Genomic DNA, 19,145 nt, shown 5'->3' with positions numbered 1-19,145 from the left:
GCAAATACTTTTGCAGGGAATGAGCTCAGGCAAAGCCCAACAGCAAGTTTGGAAGCAGGCTTTATGAAGCAGATGTTCTCGAAAGAGCCAAAAGCTCCTGGCAAAACAATTTCATCCGGACTAAACAACGTGTAAATCTTTGTTTTTGGAAAGTAAGTTACTCTTTATCAGTACACGTTATACTTAATTTTAATGAAATGTGTCAAAAGTACTACCTCGCGTCTATATGAAGTTTAAGACGACAGAAAGCAAACGTGTGGGTCACGTTGGTGATCTGCTAAATAAACAAGCATTTGCAATGCAATAGGTCTCGCATTTATGAGAGTATGAGCTATTGGCATTGTACATGACAATGCCTTTTATTTATGTATTGTTTTTTAAAACAGATAAATAAAAGGTATTGTTATTTACAATGCCAATAACGTAAACTCTCGCAAAAACCTAAAAATTGTTGGTAAGTGCGTAGACACCGCGGCTCCCCCGACCACGCCATTCCTTACTGTTTTTAAGAGTTCATTACGATTTTTAAAACCATTTTATGAACAGTTATAATTCATGTGGGTTGGAATTCCGAAAAGAAATGATAACATGCACACGCTCTCTGGTATGTTCCGTTGAGGCAGAATAAAAATGAAACTGCTCTTATGGAATAAATGCGGTCTTAAGTACACTTCGGGAATCAGGCGCCCCACATTATTTTAATTCACTTAAATCTAGCCGATTGGAGAGGCGGGCATCTCATGCAGAGCTGGCTCAAGTGAAGCACTAATTTCCCAGGGTTTGTGTGACAGACAAGGGGTGGGAGGAGGGAACTACAGGGAGAAGGATGAGAGGAGAAAGGGCGCATCAGGAAAGAGGAGAGGAGAAGAGAAAGCGAGGTAGAGAAGAAAAGAGCGACCGAAGGAGCAGCGCTGAGTGACATATAGCATTTGTGTATCTATTTATGATTTAAAACCTCACACTTGTTACTCAGGAATACTTCAGATCTGTAGGGAGGGGTGTTAAATAAGTCCAGTTTCATGAAAGAGGGAGGGCGAGGCCCAGGTTAGAATCTATAGGGTGGGTGAGCTCCTGCGTCTGATACTGGCGTATTGGGACGTGCGGAGTTCAAAGTGCAAAAGGTAGAATGTCTGCTGGGGTGTGGGGAGGACAAAGCCGGGCTATGTATTTTCCCCAGGAGGAATGAAAGCAAGATCAATGCTCACATGAGGGTCCATAAAAAGTGGTCATATGGCACGCTCTATAAACCGTCCTGGAGAAGTGGGTTGTACTCACCAAGGAAGCCAAAAGCCGACCATATTCAGAGCCAGCTTGACAGGCAGAGATAAAGCATCTTTACTACACATCTCCAGACTAGCGCCAAGGAAGACTACTTTCTAGCGCTAGGCAGTGAACACTAGCAATTGGAAATGAGCAAATGTTGACTCAAAATGTTTCTTTGATGGTGTATTACCCTCAATCAACTGTGCACTTCTTTCATCATTTCTAGTCCATATTGACTCATGAAAACCATATTTGTGAAAGAGTGACCGTGTGAATGATGCCTGCGAACTGATACGCAACCCTCTGCCTTTTGAGGTATTCACTTCTCGTGCACAAAAATGTGCTGTTGCGGCAGAGCAAGCTTCGTACAGAGCGCGGTGTCCGTGAAGCGGGCGCCGCGCTCATTAAAGTTAAACAAGCAGGAAGTGGGATAAGGGAGGGGGTGGCAAATGGTGTGCACTTCGCGGCCGCTTTGATGTTCTCAGTGGCCGCGCGGTTCACTGAGAACATCAAAGCGGCCGCGAAATGATCACGCAGGCTGCCAAATGGTGCGCGCGTCCGGCGCACATGCACTGTAGTTGGCGGCCTGAAAGCACTGGTTTGCACTTTCAAATCCCCCGTTTACAAAAGCTCTCGCGAGAGCAGCGCTAAAGCGCTGGCTCAGGAGAGACCTAAAAATTAAACAAGTGCGGCCCCGGCGAGCCTTGCATACAGGAAGAGGCCGAGAGACGCGCTCTGTGGTGGGGAGGGGGAGGAGCATTGAGGCGCAAAAGTGAAAGTAGGCTGGCTGGCGAGTGGTGTGCGATGTGCGCGCACCATGACGAGAGATGAAAGCCATATGGCGCCTCTGCTCGTCATTGTGCGCGTAACCGCACGCCCGTCGCCAGTGGGCTGAAGCGCTTCACAAAAGCGGATTGCATGGCGGCACGATGCACGTGATTGTGCGCGTGCTCGCCATGCAATCCGCTTTTGGGAGCACTTTTGGGAGCCCCTTACTATAGTCTCGCATAGCGATTGCTATCGCAATAGCTAGGCGAGGATTGCTATCGCAATAGCTAGGCGAGACCTAACAAAAGTGTCCTTGTATGACGCAACTGGTGCCCATGTAAAGCACTCCAATGCCTTCGGGTCAAGTTCGCGCTATATAAATCTACAAAAAAATGACAAACTCACTGGCCCTGCATCATAGTTCGATACTTTTTTAATCACTTCAAAAACTGCGAGTACACCTACGTTTCTACAATTGGTAGTAGTTCAGACATAAACTCTTTTCATCCATGTACAAGATTCTAAAACTCTCACATCCTTAGGCGCTGACGCACCCCCTCCCACCTTTTAGTTTATTATACTAGAGCAGAAGAGCTATAGTATTTTAATGTGGGATGGCGTTCTATCAAAAATTAGCGGCGGCCATCTTGTGAGTACACGTACCTACTACACATTACATTTTATTTGTTAGTCCTTCGTTTGCCCGCTCAGACCTGCAGAGTTTTGTCAACGACAAAACAGTTGATTAACTTTACGAACTCCTGTCATATAATACTAGGGGTAAGCTATATAGCCACTAAATACTAAAACGGGGTGCAACGTCATTTTGTGTATGGTCCCAATATGGGCAACAGCTGTCGCGGGGGCTCAGCGCAACGGAAAATTAAAAAATACCAATATATCAAATTACAAGTTTCTTTATGTGGACGCCAGTTTTCCTTCTGTTGCCGTTACGCTTTGTCTTCTTTCTATTGCCCTGACGTGCAGTCTTCTTTCTACCGCCATAACGAAAACACCGGTTTCCCATAGTTCACCGCTGTGCAGACATGGCTGGGGTCCTGAAGAAGGTAATTGTATGGAGGTCATACAGTTTTGTGTTAGGGTTTTTTTTTAGTGTCTTGTTTGGATGATAGAAGAGGTAAAGAAATAACCCGGTCTGAGGCGTGGGACCTGAGTTGGGAATGGACGCGAGCGTATCAGCAAGGACAGGCACAGAAGGAAGTGCTAGAGAAAAGCAGATCGAAATCCAAGAAGCGTGGAATACATAGATAAAGTGGACGGACAATAGGAGTGAGTGTGTGGTGCAAGGACAAAAATTAGTTGTGCAGGTTCACCCTAAGTGGAGCAGGTGCAGGAGGTCAGTAAGGGGTGATGCAAAGGAGTGGGGTATGCAAGCAAGGACATGGAGCAGTACAGAGCATTATGCAGACCGAGGATTGCGATGTACAAGATCGTGGTATGGTTTAAGGGATGAGGGCTATAATTAGAGAAGAGTGGTGTGCGTAGACAAGAGCAGGGTGAAGGTCAGGAGTAGAGTCTGTGCATGGGTGTATGCAGAGGTTAGTGGTGGGTGCATAGTTGTCAACATTTGGAAAACTAATCCTGGGACACCACAGCTATCAATTACTTACTTGAAAATGTACCACACCCACTGCCTCAAGCTCTGCCCAACCTGCATAATTTAACTCTGCCTACTTATAATACTGCCATGTATTATTAGTTGCGTTACAAAATAAGCAATATGATATTAGAGTTCATACATCCAGTCAAGACCGATAATACCTTCCCAACTGGACAAAACTATCAATCTCAAACTGCACAGTGACAGATATTACTAACTCACTCTCCCAGTACCAGCAGATGGCGCCCAGTGCAATAATCTTTTTTGGTGCCCCATGACCTCATTCTCCACAGCTTCCCACACAACCACTGGCCAACAGTGTCCCTCCTCTCTCCATAATCCCTCTGTCACAAATATTTAATTTATTGTATAGCGCTGCTGATAACAGTACAGGGTGTCGGAGCACTTACATCACAGACACATTACACAGAGATAATGAATCCTAGCTGTGTAAATCAGTCTAGGAAATGTTAAATAAAACAATGAGCATTTCAAGGTGTAGGAGTCACGTGTCGCAGATACTAGGAGGCAGTATATTTGAAGGGTGTTTGGTATGGAGAAGTAGAAACTGCTTTAAAACATACCACCGTGGTTGGGGTTAGCTTTACTAATAAGAATGCATTGTACCCAAACTAACTCTTTAGCAACATTAGGTTCTGTGATATGCATTATACACTAAACTTTGCAGAAGGCACAATTAACCCTCTGCGCTACTGTTGAATCAAAGCTTGGAATAGACAAAACTCTAATCTCTCTCCAGCAAGAACATTAAACAACACTTTTACTCTTCATCACACAGAAATGCACTCTTGGTGCATTTGATAATGCACATATTAGTGTTGGTGGCAGGTGTTTTTTTTGTCCGCAGAGTAAACGTTGCACTATTTAATCGGCCACCGGCTATATGGTAGAGCTTGTGCACTTATGTACAATGTGGGAGGTGTCTGGAAAAACAGGAAACATTTATTAGTATCATAAAAACTATGGAGGTTGTTTAATTAAACATAAACTGTTCCTGAAAGGAGAACAAGATCATTCTCAGACAGATAGTAACCAAGAATAGCACATACATGTTGCAAAGACGGAGTCAATAGCAGGTGCATTAACCTACTGAGCTATTAGCTTGATCTAGACAACACCACTACGTTAATGGCCAAAGCCTGTTCCACGTTTGTTGAGTGACTAACAGATTACTGCTGGGAATAAGGCCTAGCACATAAAGTAAGGATGGTGGGCCCTGGAAAACATGAAACTAGCTCCCCTACATCACACACACACCACACCATTTTAGGAAAGTCACTTTGGTTACAGACCTTTGTTTCTCCTAGCTGCTGCAACAGTTGATCGTGCTTAGAAACAGTATTGAGCAGTGGCGGCTTCTCCATATGGGCGTGAGGGTGTCGGCCGACTGCTTTCTCGCAGTGCTAGAAGCAGAAACATAGAATGTTAAAAGCTACCATTTTATGTTTCTGCTTCTCGCACTGCGAAAAAGCAGAAGTGCCTGGTTGTGGGAGGGCGGGTGGGCGGCTTACCCACTGTTGTGGGTAGTGACTGTTTGGTCGGTCCCAGGGCCGAACAAAGCAGTCTTGCGCACTCCCCCCTTTTCTCTATGTAGTCTGCTGCATGCAGCCTACATAGATAAAATGGCCCGGCTGGGGCGCTTTCTGCTGCGCCTCACCAATCACAACGCTGCCATTGCAGCAGCCTTAGGGGAGGGAGGCTGCCTCAGTTAAACGCAGGCCTGGCCGGGAAGCGGGAGCAGCAGGAGCCAGAGCTGGAGCTCAGAAAACGTAGGACCCGGGAAAGGTGAGTTAAGTTTTATTTAAGGGTATCTCATCTGAGCAGGTTGTTTGTAGTGATACACCCCATTGCCAGTTTCCACAGTACCGTTCGACGGAGAGGTGAGAGCGCGGGTTGGAAAGAGCAGAAGGGTTGCGATGGGCTTGGGCTTGTTAGGGAGGAGTTCGGGGTTTGGTGCGCATGCTGAGCAGATGCAGGCCTGGACCACGGAAGCTGCACGGAGTAAATAATTTAGTTGCACCTGTTAATAACAAGGCAGCGTGGTTTGTTTGTTGTGATTTCTTTAATAATGGCAAGGCTAGCGGTTGTTCTGAGGTGTGGTTATGGGTGCAAAGTGATGGCTGGGAAATGGCATGGACTCCTTGGATCCGCCATTTCTCCGCCGATTACGTACCTTGGAAGCCAATTTGGAAACGGGTTCTGTATCTTTTAAATCTGCCGTTTGTGTAAATTGTACGCATTCCCTAATTCGTAAATTGAAATAATTAGAGTTAGGGTGTGAGGTCAACTTTAGACCAATGCACTGCTCATCGTTTTACACAGGACATCACAATGACGACATTTCGACTACAAACCACTAATGAAATCCTTGGTGGTTTATACATGTTGAGTACAGCAGGTGACCCTACACACAGTGTAGCCACCAAGGTTCACAGTCACACCTGTTTGTAGGATACAGAGTAGACGTTGGCATTTGGCCATTGTTTATTTGCAGTGTGCACACAGGCATGTCCTGTGCTACTGCGTGGCACAGAGCACGTCTCTATGATGTGGGCACATAACCAAAAACACAATGGGCATGGTCTATGACGGTGATGTCATCAGTGATGCGTGTGATCCTGACGTTTGTGAGATGATGAGCAGTATGTCGGTGGGACATTTCAGTGCGTTTAGGTTTAAGATTGCAAACACAACATTTCGTCAGCATATATTTTATGCACTTGTGTTTTTTAATTACCCAAAGTTAAAATAGGAAAGTGAAAGGTAGCAAGAGAGGTCCTTGTTTTGAGATATATCTTGGGGTTTAGAGAGTATTTATTTATTTATTTTTCACTCTTGGTCTCTCTACAACTACTGATTACAACTTTTCCATTTTGTATATAAACTCCAGTTTTTTAGGTCTCGCCTGGCTATCGCGTAAGCGATCGCTCAGCGAGACTTATGTAGGGGCTTCAGAAAATGCTCCCAAAGTCTTCCCAGGCGGATCGGGTGACGGTTACGCGCACAACCACGCGCATTCCATTTGCCACCAACTACTTCCTGCGCGTGCGCCGCCTCACGCATTCAGAGAGATTTAGTAAGGGGCACAAGACCTTAGGAATGCGGTTTATGGCCAGTGCATGTGAGGCATTCAAGCGCGAAGCTGGCATCTGGCATCGGACTTGAAAGCAGCAGACTGCTTTCGCCAGCGCACGCTCGGCCTCACTTCCTGCATCCGCTCTTAGAACAATTAACTTTCGTTATAACTCACACCCCATATGCTCGTTCCCTCCCACCCTTCCTTTGATGTCCGCTTTTCTTGTTGTTTACAAACCACGCCACACACTGCTGCCTGCCACACACTGCTGCCTGCCACACACTGCTGCCTGCCGCACACTGCTGCCTGCCGCACACTGCTGCCTGCCGCACACTGCTGCCTGCCGCACACTGCTGCCCGCCGCACACTGCTGCCTGCCGCACACTGCTGCCCGCCGCACACTGCTGCCCGCCGCACACTGCTGCCCGCCACACACTGCTGCATTACACACTGCTGCATTACACACTGCTGCACGCCGCACACTGCTGCACGTCTCACACTGCTGCACGTCTCACACTGCTGCACGTCTCACACTGCTGCACGTCTCACACTGCTGCACGCCTCACACTGCTGCACGCCGCTGCACGCCACACACTGCTGCATGCCGCTGCACGCCGCACGCCACTGCACGCCGCACACTGCTGCATGCCGCACACTGCTACTCGAAACACTGCTGCACGCCGCACACTGCTGCATGCCGCACACTGCTACACGAAACACTGCTGCACGCCGCACACTGCTGCACGCCGCACACTGCTGCACGCCGCACACTGCTGCACGCCGCACACTGCTGCACACTGCTGCATTACTCACTGCTGCATGCTGCACGCCTCAGACTGCTGCACGCCTCAGACTGCTGCACGCCTCAGACTGCTGCACGCCTCAGACTGCTGCACGCCTCAGACTGCTGCACGCCTCACACTGCTGCACGCCACACACTGCTGCATGCCGCTGCACGCCACACACTGCTGCACACTGCCGCACGCCGAACACTGCCGCACGCCGAACACTGCCGCACACTGCTGCACGCCACACCCTGCTGCACGCCGCGCACTGCTGCACGCCGCGCACTGCTGCACGCCGCGCACTGCCGCACGCCGCGCACTGCCGCACGCCGCGCACTGCCGCACGCCGCGCACTGCCGCACGCCGCGCACTGCCGCACGCCGCACACTGCCGCACGCCGCACACTGCCGCACGCCGCACACTGCCGCATGCCGCACACTGCTGCACACTGCTGCATTACTCACTGCTGCATGCTGCACGCCGCACACTGCTGCACGCCGCACACTGCTGCACGCCGCACACTGCTGCATGCCGCTGCACGCCACACAGTGCTGCATGCCTCACAGTGCTACACGAAATATTGCTGCACGCCGCACACTGCTGCACGCCTCACACTGCTACACCAAACACTGCTGCACGCCTCACACTGCTGCACGCCTCACACTGCTGCACGCCGCTGCACGCGCACACTGCTGCACACCGCACACTGCTGCACGCCGCACACTGCTGCACGCCGCACACTGCTACACGAAACACTGCTGCATGCCGCACACTGCTGCACGCCGCACACTGCTGCACGCCGCACACTGCTGCACGCCGCACACTGCTGCACACTGCTGCATTACTCACTGCTGCATGCTGCACGACACTGCTGCACGCCTCAGACTGCTGCACGCCACACACTGCTGCACGCCACACACTGCTGCACGCCGCTGCACGCCACACACTGCTGCACACTGCCGCACGCCGCACACTGCTGCCCGCCGCACACTGCTGCCCGCCGCACACTGCTGCCCGCCGCACACTGCTGCCCGCCGCGCACTGCTGCCCGCCGCGCACTGCTGCCCGCCGCACGCTGCTGCACGCCGCACGCTGCTGCACGCCGCACGCTGCTGCACGCCGCACGCTGCTGCACGCCTCACGCTGCTGCACGCCGCACGCTGCTGCTCGCCGCACACTGCTGCACGCCGCACACTGCTGCACACTGCTGCATTACTCACTGCTGCATGCTGCACGACACTGCTGCACGCCGCACACTGCTGCACGCCACACAGTGCTGCATGCCTCACAGTGCTACACGAAATACTGCTGCACGCCGCACACTGCTGCACGCCGCACACTGCTGCACGCCGCACACTGCTGCACGCCGCACACTGCTGCACGCCGCACACTGTTTTTATGCGAGTTTATGCTACTGACATTGTAAATGACAATGCCTTTTATTTGTTTTAAAACCAAAACATAAATAAAAGGCATTGTAATTTTACAATGCCAATAGCTCGAACTCTTATAAATGCGAGACCTACTGCATTGCGAATGCTTGTTCCTGACATTGGATTCAAAATCGGGCAGTGATTGCCCACGTGCTATTTCACATTGCAAATTATGTACCCCACACTTTCTGTCCATAAGCACCTAGCAGGTAAAACATGGTGAGGATCTTAGTGGCAAAGGAAAATGGGTGCAAAATTCTGATTTGTGTATCTTGGAAAATAGTACCAGTCTGTGTGGATCGTAATTTTATGCTATTTTCCCACAAGATTCTTGCCAGGTTTTACCTGTTGAAAGCCCGTGGGAAAATAGCAAGGGGTACGCAGTTTACAAATGGGCAAATGACACACATGCAATTAGCAGGTGGGTAAATACTGCTCAACTTGGAATTCCATTTCAGGTGCAAACAAGAATCTCCTTCCGAAACAAAACTAGCAGTGCGACAATCATGTTACACTACCACTTTCAAATGTCACCAGCGCCACTGGTATTGAGGTATATAAAACATGGACAAGTGCAATTCCAGGATGTGTTCCCTTAGCTGCAACAGTTGATAGCTCTTAGGAATAGTAAGGCGGTATATACTATATGAACTACAAGTACCAATTCTGGGGCAGGTTTGCAAGCTCCAGGCAGTACTGTAGCCTTAGGAGGCATGTCTTAGAATCAGGTACTCATCAATAGGAGGTCTCTTCTTGACTACAGTTTCCCATCTCAGCACCTCGGTCGCAGCTGCCCCACCACTGCCTGTCTGCTCTCTTTCTCAACTCAGTTTTCCGCCTCTGCACTGTTCCTCAGTTCCGTCTATTGGCCTCTTCACCTCTGTTTTTGAAAGGAAGTGGCCATTGTGTAAGGAAGGAGAACGTGCCCGGCAGCTCCTCCCTATGCCTTTGTCATCCAGAATCAGAGCCCTATCCTGAAATCAAAAGTTTGCACCTTCCAAGCGCAGGAACCGGAAAAAGGGGAGCAAGAGAGGGTGGAGAGAGATTCCCGAAAATAACTTGCAAATAAAGTAGGCCACGGGGCTCATAACTTCTATCAGCACAAGTGTACTGATGAATTTCTTTCATGGATGTGGTTCGGGAGGCAGCTCAGTGGTTTGAGAACCTGTTTGAAGCCTCAAGGCCACGAGTTTAAGTTCCTGACTGGAAGAACTTAGCAGGGCTGGAAGTGCAAATACCGGGGCTGTCTGGATAGTGAACTACCTGGGAAAGTCTCCAACTTGCCAGGACTGTCCCGGCAGAAACGGGATAGTTGGCAGCTATGCGAGTGTCGTGCAGAAGCAGAGCGATGGTTGCAGGAACAGCAGAAGGGCGAGGAGTGGAGCAGTGTGATGTGCAGAGAAGGGTGACATGCAAGACAGTCGTAATAGCCCTTCTCCTGCAATGTTCTCACGATTATCCATACTAGAGGTGATTTTCCTCCTCAGATCCACTAAATCGGGATCTCTTATGGACCCCTGCTCCCCGACAATCACAATTCAGGTCACAGAAACTGTAGCTGCCTGCTTGACTAACATTTTCAACTCCTATGTTGAAACATGGTATTTCCCCATTGCATGGAAAGAAACTTCCATATTGCCCTTTTGAAAAAGTCCAATCTGAAACCCAATGATCCAAATAATTATCGGCCTATCTCCCATATACCTTTCCCAGCTAAAATAATAGAAAAGGTCAGTAATACTCAAATAACTAAATTGTTGTCTGATCTCAGTTGCTTTACGCCACCCAATTTGGATTTGAAGGCGATCATAACTCTAAATCCGCTCTTATCAAAACCATCGAAGAAATCCGGTCCATAGCTGAAGATGGCGATAACGCGGAGCTAATACTCCTCAATCCCTCAGCAGCCTTTGACCCGGTCAACCATAAGGTTTTGGTGCGACTAAAATCCTTCTTGTGTGGACGATCTCAAGTGGTAGCTTTGGACCCATTTGTGGCTAAACCCTTCTCACTACTATGTTGGGATCCCTTGGGGTTCTGCATGCAGCCCCACGCTGTTAAACATTTATGTTAAAACTCTTGCCTCTATCATCAGATCATTTGAGCTCAAATCTTACCTCTTACGCAGAGAATACCCAATGGCTTTTTCTGCTTTAAACAGCCAGGCAGGTTGTAATGAAGGGTCTCAGATCTCCCCTGGATCAAGGTATGTACCGTCACTTTCCCAGGGAGAGAGTATCAGTTCCAAACTTATGGAATATAACATTTACACAGCAGTTCCTAAGGTGGGCAAACTTTCAACACTCCCCCAAAGGCAAGGCAAGGCAAGAAAACAATACCACATGAGTCTCCTCTAGACCAAGGTAACACACACACTTCTCTAGAGCGAGATATACTTTGCACATCACTTGCCAGGAGTAGAACAACTTCCTATAACACAATTACCTGCTAGAAGGGAATTCACCCATCCTTCTACAACAGAATACTTGGCCAAGAAGAGACCACACCTCCTGCTTCAAGGAAAAGACGAATTCAAACATGGAATATATAAATTTATTAACACAATACTTCAATCACGGGCAGGCCGAATATATATATATATATATATATATATATATATATATATATATATATATATATATATATTGATCATGGCAGACTCTCACATATCAAATAACCGATTGAAATACACAATCAAAGCAAATATATATGTAGAAATATATATGTATGGATATAAGAATCAGAAAATAAGGAAAGGAAAGAATCAGTAAAGAATCAAGAGACAGTTAGTAGCAGAGACACCTCACCTACTGCGCCATCATTTCACCCCACTTCGCTCAAGGGGAGTCCATTGCTTGAACCGGGTGAAAGCTCAGAGGTGACACCAGCCCCCACTCTTCCGTGACAACACGTCTGCTCCACGGCGTGAACTTCCACCAGGCCAGTGTAGGCTCCCCTTTTTAATACAAATTCAAACACAACGAAGCTTCTAGCAAGCCTCGCCCCCTCGTTCTCATGAGAGCCCGTACCAGCCTTCTCCAAGGCCACTGCATCGTTGTTCAGGCTTTTGCTATGGCTCCGAGACAGACCATGTACATTCCTCTGACAAGAACCAGTTCTCTCTAGTCAGTAAAGTGCGAAAAACAGGAGAAGAGCAAAACATGCCCTCCCCACCTCGTAGCTTCGTGCAGGCACAGAAAATGGCTTCAGTCATGAAAATGGAGTTAGTTAAGCCATGCACACAGAAAGCAAGGTAAAGTCAGAAAACAGAATGACATTAGACCATGTCAAAGCCAATAGGTCAAAGTCATAATTCACCTAACCCAAATAACATTATACACTTAATCCCTCAGTATCCAACATTGAGCACATGTGTGCACCGTCACCCACAACACTGCACCTCGACATCCCACACCTCCTATTCTTGGCAAGACTATTCTACTAAACGACAGCAAGATTACAGGACAGAAGAGAAGCAGGTATATGCAAACCCATCCTACATTAAGGCTAGGGTAACATAACACACTAAAATCAGTTAACATGGTGGTGGTTGAGGGTCATCATAGGGTGTCAGACCACAAAAGTGGCTCATTCACTACACAGGTTCAGTTTTTTACGACTGTATGACTGCCATAGGAAACTGGATGAGTACGAACTGTCTAAGACTACACTTAGGGAAAACTGAGGTCATTGTGTTAGTAATTCCCCTTCCTTATGGACACTGTCGTGTTGGCCAAAATAATTGGGTTCCCTTCCTGTACCTGTGTCTAAGGGCCGAAATCTGGGAGCGCTCATGGATAACAAGCGGACTTTTGGACTTCAGGTTAATGCGGTCACGTCCTCAACTTTTTTTTCCCTAAGAAATCTTAGAAAGGTTTTTCCTGTCAATACCCTGAAATCGTGGCTATTCTGGTAAACCTTGGCAAGAAAAGTGCTTGATGTATAGAACTGGCACTAGGCCAACAGAGCAAATTCGACACAATGGACATGTTTTTACTACATTTTCCTTCCCTTACAGAATGTGTGTCTTGCACAACTATGGCAGCCACTAATTCATTTTACGCAATTACTTTAATGCAAGAGGGTTTCCTCAGAAAACCAGAAGGAGTCTATATAGCATATATGGCAGAAAAGGAAAGGTTGCACTTAAATACAGTATTCTTGTAACCATTTCTCTTTCTAGTTTTAAAAAGGAAATGGGTCTTTTTTTCCCTCTTTCTTCCTTGTCCCCCTTGCCAAGCTTTGAATGTTGATGATCCGATGAAATGTTAGGCAAGTAGCAGAATGAGATACAGTTGTGCTAGTGGAAGAGGCTGATCAAGAAGAGTTTCTATTTTACTATATCTGTACCTTGTAATCATGAACAGATAAGTTTCCTTTTTGGGTCAAAGCCTACCAAACCTGCTGGATGCAGGGGTAGGAAAAGGTTTTGTCTAGCACACAAAAACATTTAAATGTACTGTACAAGTATTTCAGAAAATATCAGAATTAGTAGCGGACAAATAATGTTCAGTTTTTCTTAATTCCGAATTGTGTTGGAAACAGAAACTTTAATATGATCAAATCAATACACTAGGTGAAATCATTTCCACACATTATCATTTGTGTGCTGTGTAGTTTTATTAGTAAAACTGTATGTCTGTAAATGGTATTTAAATTGAAAATGTGTAGTCCGCAATGACAGTATGCTACCACACCATGCATACTATACTCTGAACCACTCCATTCCACTGCGCTCTACTCCACTTTATACCACACCACTGCACTGTGCACTGCACTATTGCACTCTGTCACTGCACTCTGCGCCTCTCTTCTACTCTTAATCACTCTATTCTATGCCAATACACTACACCACTACATTCTTCGCCACTGCACTCTACACCACTCCAGTCTAGGTCACTCAAGTCTACTCTGCACAACTCCACTCCACCTCTCTCTGCAGCACTGCTTTCTATGTCCTTGCAATCTTGCCAATACACCCACACAATCCACTTTACATAGTAACGCTCAACTCTAAGCCCCTGCACTCTACGCCAATCCACTGTTCACCACTTTAATCTACTCTGCATCACTGCACTCTACACCACTTCACTGTCCGCCACTGCACTCTACGCCACTGTACTCTACCTCTGCACTTTAAGCCACTCTACTCTGCAACACTCCGCACCACGGCACTCTACTGTGCACCACTCTAATTTATGCCATTGCGTTCTACGATGCTGCATTGTACGCCGCTAAGTTACGCTGCTGCGCTCTATACTGCTGCACTCTACATCACTATACTCGGAAACACTCTGCATCAGTCCTCTACTTTACGCCACTCCACTGCACTCTTCTCTGCAGCACTGCACTGCACATCACTGCACTCTACAACACTACCCTGAGCCAATACTCTGCAACACTGCATTCTATGCCTCTGAACCCTACGTCACTGCACTCTATGGCGCTCTACTCGACATCACTCCACTCTATGCCACTGCACTTTGCAGCACTCCACTCTTTGCCACTGCACTCTACGGCACTATTTTCTATTCTGCGCCCCTCTAGTCTGCAACACTCTCCGCCACTGCGCTCTGTGCCTTTCTACTCTGCACCACTGCACTCTACACCATACCACACCACTCTACACAACTCTTCTCTACACAGCTGTACTCTACTATTCAACACTCTATAGTCTACACCACCGCATTCTACAATGCTGCATTGTGTGCCTCTGAATTCTATGGTGCTGCGCTTTACGCCACTATACTGTGCAACACTGTACGCCAATGCACTCTACTCCAGTCCACTCTACGGCACTCAGCTGTATGCCACTCTACGCGACTCCACTCTATTCTACTCCAATACATGACACTCTATGCTGCTCCACTCTGCAATACTCTACTCCACTCTGCAATACTCTACTCCACTCTTCGCCTTCCACTCTACGCTACTCATCACTAAACTATTCACTTTTAGCCATGCTGAACAGCAGCCACAGTGGTGTGCAACACAGCTAAAGCACAATGGCAGAGCCAATAGCTCTTTCATAAGCAAGGCTTATTGGTCCTGACAATGCTTGTTTTTTGGGGGTGACCCGATGACTGGCTTAGTCCATCCAGAAGTAGGTTTTGTAAGCATGCAACTAGTGAAGAAAGGCTAAAAAATGCCTTCTCCATTGGAGGACTGTTGGACCCGGCCTCGTGGCGTGGTCTTAACCCCCTTGGTTTGTGCTCGTTCCCCGCACCGGCCTACACGGGCCGCCCTTTCAGGCCACCAGGGACCTCTCCTCCCTTCGAGGTCCCCCCTTGGATTGTATACATTTGCCTACACCCGCCTCAGCGGCCCCCTTTTCCAGGCCGCACAGGAACCCCTCATCTCTTCGGGGTTCCCCCCCATGCTTGCTCCACGCACCAGCCCACGCAACCCGGCTCCCCCCAGCCTCGGCCCCAGCGAAGCCCCGACATCGAGGCACCAAGATCTGGCCAGGGGGCACCACATGGCCACTTCACCGCTCCCGGAGGAGGAGAGTTTCGATGGGACCCCCACCGTCCCCCCCACACCTAGGTGCGATCGTCCTCCGGCCTCTCCGGGCCTGGCGCCTCTCCCGCTGAGCGTCTGGCCTCTCCCAGCCCAGCCTCTCCGCCCCCCCAGGCGCGAGGGTCCGGACATCAAATAGCTCCAGACCTATATCTGGGGCAACCCCGCAAGGGAACGGCAGTTGTATCCCGGAGTCAATAGCCCTGCTGATGGAATCGCGGCTGACCCTACGGAGAAGAACTCTTGCTTGACCCTATACCCCGAGCCCAGCTGACTGCGTCGCGGCTCCACTTTATTGAGACAAGGAACCTCACAAAACATCGGGGCCCTGCTGACGCCGTCGCGGCCCAACCTCGCTGAAGCCTCCCCCAGAGCCCTGCTGACGTCGCGGCTCGAGCTGAACTGAACCACCTGAAGAGCCCTGCTGACTTAGTCGCGGCTCAAGCTCCACAAACTGATCACCAGAGCCCTGCTGACGCCGTCGCGGCTCGACCACTCCGGGACACGGAGTCCCTCCAGCTTGAGGAACAAGAACTGGGCCTAAGGTACCCTCGTACCCCGCTGCTACCAAAGACTGTCCCGCTACCCCGTCCCTACCAAAGACTTTGTATACATCGATAACCGTAACCTCCTAAATGCTGATAAAGAATTGCTCATCGTGATAAACAGCCTTGAGTCCTGTGTGGTGGTGTTACTGTGCTGGTACGGTATAGGAGAAGGACCTCTCCTAGGAGGCTTCTCAGCAGCGCTCGGCTACTTCGTACAGTGTGGGGTCCCCCCTGGGTGGTCTCTCCGACTCCCCCGGGGTCCGCCTTCCAACAAGGATGAAAGATTCAGAACAAGAACCCTAGATTTCCTGAGCCATAGGTATCAATTAGGCCTCTATAGAAAGTGTGTACTGCATAAAGTGATGAGTGCTGGCTGGTTAAGTGATGCTGAACTGCTTGGTATGCCTTTCTGATGCACTGTACTTATTGTGATTGCCAAGGTGTGCAGCACTCTGTATAGGGTATAGTGTGCTTTAGGGTTGGTTTAAAAAGGTTTAACTTTCCCGTGTGCAGGAGGTTACCTTAAAAATCATATTGTTGGATTACTGATGGTTTATCCGTGTCTATAGAGTAAGGTAATTAGGATAAATGAAATTAAAACAGTTATAACACCTATTGTAGGTGTAAAAGAATTTCGTATAAAACTGGTCGGAAGCTGCCATTTTTGGGTTAAATGCTCAAAATTTGAGACATGAGACAATCCTTGCACAGTTAATATTTTCTTTTTGCACCAAATAATAGTGTGCACATCTGTAAAGTCATCAGTCCTTTCCTGTCTTCTGGTACCATGCATACCCTTCAGAAAAAGGGCATTGTCATGCCACACCTAAGAAACCAGACCTCCACCTGGCTATTTTCAAGAACTATCTCCTCCTCACTGTCCTACAGGCATTTCTAAAGCAATGGTGAAACACGTTGAAAAGTGACTGTCTATTTACTTTGAGGTCCAGGGTGTTTTGGATTGGGTTCAGGCAAGTTGTCGTTCCAGGTGCAGCATTGAGGCTTGGGCATTAGCTGTTTTGAATGAAATACTGTCGATGATGAAGGTGGACAAGGTTGCCTTTTGTTATTAGATCTGTCTGGTTAATTTGATGCAAGCAACCATGAGGTTTTGGTCAGCAGTCTAGCCTGAGTGTGGTCGACAAGATCTTCTCTTGTCCGATTCGTGTCCTTGTTATGTTTGCTCTACCAGACAGTGCAAGCTGTCTGTTGGTGAGAAGAGCTACTGTCTTTTTACAGAGGACTTGGATCCTGCCCGTTGCTAACCATTGGTTAGATTTATTGTCACTTTCATTTGCTTGCTCTTTATTTGTCAGCGTTTAGTGAGCATTACTTCCTCTTCTTGTGTTTTCCCTACCCAGGAGCATGTATGCATTACCTGTCCTTCCATTGCTCGCTTCTGAAGCACTATCTTTTTTTCTTTTCGGTAAACACTAATCAAGAGTGCATGTGTTTTCCAGCTCTCTCCCTTATGTACTTCTCTTCCTCCCTCCTCTTCATTCAGTGTTGCTCTTCCTCGGCCGTTTGCTTCTCCCTGCCTCTTGTGTGTTATGATCACCCTTGTGTGCTTTTGCCACTTTGTGTGTTTTCCCCCAACATATCTACATTCCTCTCTAGACAGTGTGATTCTCTTCCCCCCTGTGCTCTACTGTCTTCACTCATCTGTTGTTTCTCCCTTAAATTCCGTATTACTCCCCCCACTCACACCTTTTGTGTTGTTTTAGCCCCCACATTTGTTTGCTCCTGCTCCTCACACCTATACTGCTTTCCCAAAAAAAAAAAAATATATATATATATATATATATATATATATATATATTCACTGAAAAAACCATAGGTTTCACACATGTTATAGTTAGCGGAAATTTTACTGATAAAAAACCAATGAAATTCCCCCGTTATAGTTAGTGCAGGCAACTATAACTCACGCGACCGCAATCCTCTGCTGATGCTAATACTGTATTTAGACACTTATTTGCCCATGTCTTCTTCCATACATTTTTAGCTATACATATATTACAAATATTTTTTTTTCCTAAAGACACATATGTCATCAGCAGAAGATTGCGGTCGCGTGAGTTATAGTTGCCTGCACTAACTATAACGGGGGAATTTCATTGGTTTTTTATCAGTAAAATTTCCGCTAACTATAACATGTGTGAAACCTATGGTTTTTTCAGTGAATTTGCAAGGTTTTTTAAATGCTAATTCCTAACTATAACGTGTGTGAAACCTATGGTTTTTTCAGTGAATTTGTACGGTTTTTTAAATGCTAAGTTACTCTACGCCATTCGTGGCGTGCGCGCCCACTTTACGCAGTTAGTGCCGTGCACGCACGGTGGGCACGCGGTGCGATGACAAAGCAAGAAAGCACGTCAACAAATCTGTTTCTGCTTTCCTCCGTGACTATGGTATGGGTGCCATTTACCACAACAACTTGCGTTATGACATGCAAGACATTTATAGAGGAGATGGTGTGCACTTCAATGATGAAGGGAACAGAGTCTTCCTCTTAAACCTTAGACTCTGCATCGGTACTTACTTGTAGATACCACTAAAAAATCATTTCATAAACACAACGGCTCTTTTTAGAGCCCCCTAATATCTAAACACTTAAATCTGATTTTCATTTTTTTTTTTTTTTTTTTTTTCTACCGTACGCTTACCGTAAGCTTACCGTACGCGTACCCCGTGATTTTTTTTAAAATCAATAAATGTTTTCTTTGTACTTTACAGTCCTTCTTTGACCCCCTCACAAATGTAAGGGGGTCTGTAACTCTCCTCATTGCCACCTTTCCTTGTTTTCACTCTTTTTTTTCAGAGTGAAATACACAAAATGGCGGCCGCCGCTTCCTGGTTTCGGCCGATTCGAATGTTTACTAAGATCTAAGAGCCAATCAGAATCGCGCTCGCGCACGCCACCGTACGCTTACCGTAAGCGTACGGTAAGCGTACCGTAAGCGGGCTCAGATATATATATTGATTTAAAGGCTATTTTCTCAGAATCTACTGAACAGATTTACACCAAACCTACAAAAGGCACTTCCTTGACCTAGGGACTACCTCTCTGCCAAATTTTGAGTAATTCTGTTCAGCCGTTCGGGCTGTAGC

At 47.6% G+C, this 19,145-nt stretch overlaps 1 protein-coding gene across 1 annotated transcript in view; it reads left to right on the top strand.

Moving 5' to 3' along the window:
• Positions 1-2,965: 2,965 nt before the first annotated feature.
• The window catches only part of NDUFA5 (NADH:ubiquinone oxidoreductase subunit A5), an 83,874-nt gene continuing 67,694 nt past the window's right edge, over positions 2,966-19,145 (top strand). The window contains exon 1 of the mRNA XM_085654195.1: positions 2,966-3,098. Coding sequence (XP_085510321.1) covers positions 3,078-3,098 — 21 coding nt within the window. The 5' untranslated portion in view covers positions 2,966-3,077. The remainder of the gene's footprint in view (positions 3,099-19,145) is intronic.

The sequence above is a fragment of the Triturus cristatus genome, chromosome 4_1 (assembly GCF_964204655.1).
Source record: "Triturus cristatus chromosome 4_1, aTriCri1.1, whole genome shotgun sequence".
NCBI classification, from domain to species: domain Eukaryota; kingdom Metazoa; phylum Chordata; class Amphibia; order Caudata; family Salamandridae; genus Triturus; species Triturus cristatus.
This window is presented reverse-complemented; position numbering and strand designations above follow the sequence as displayed.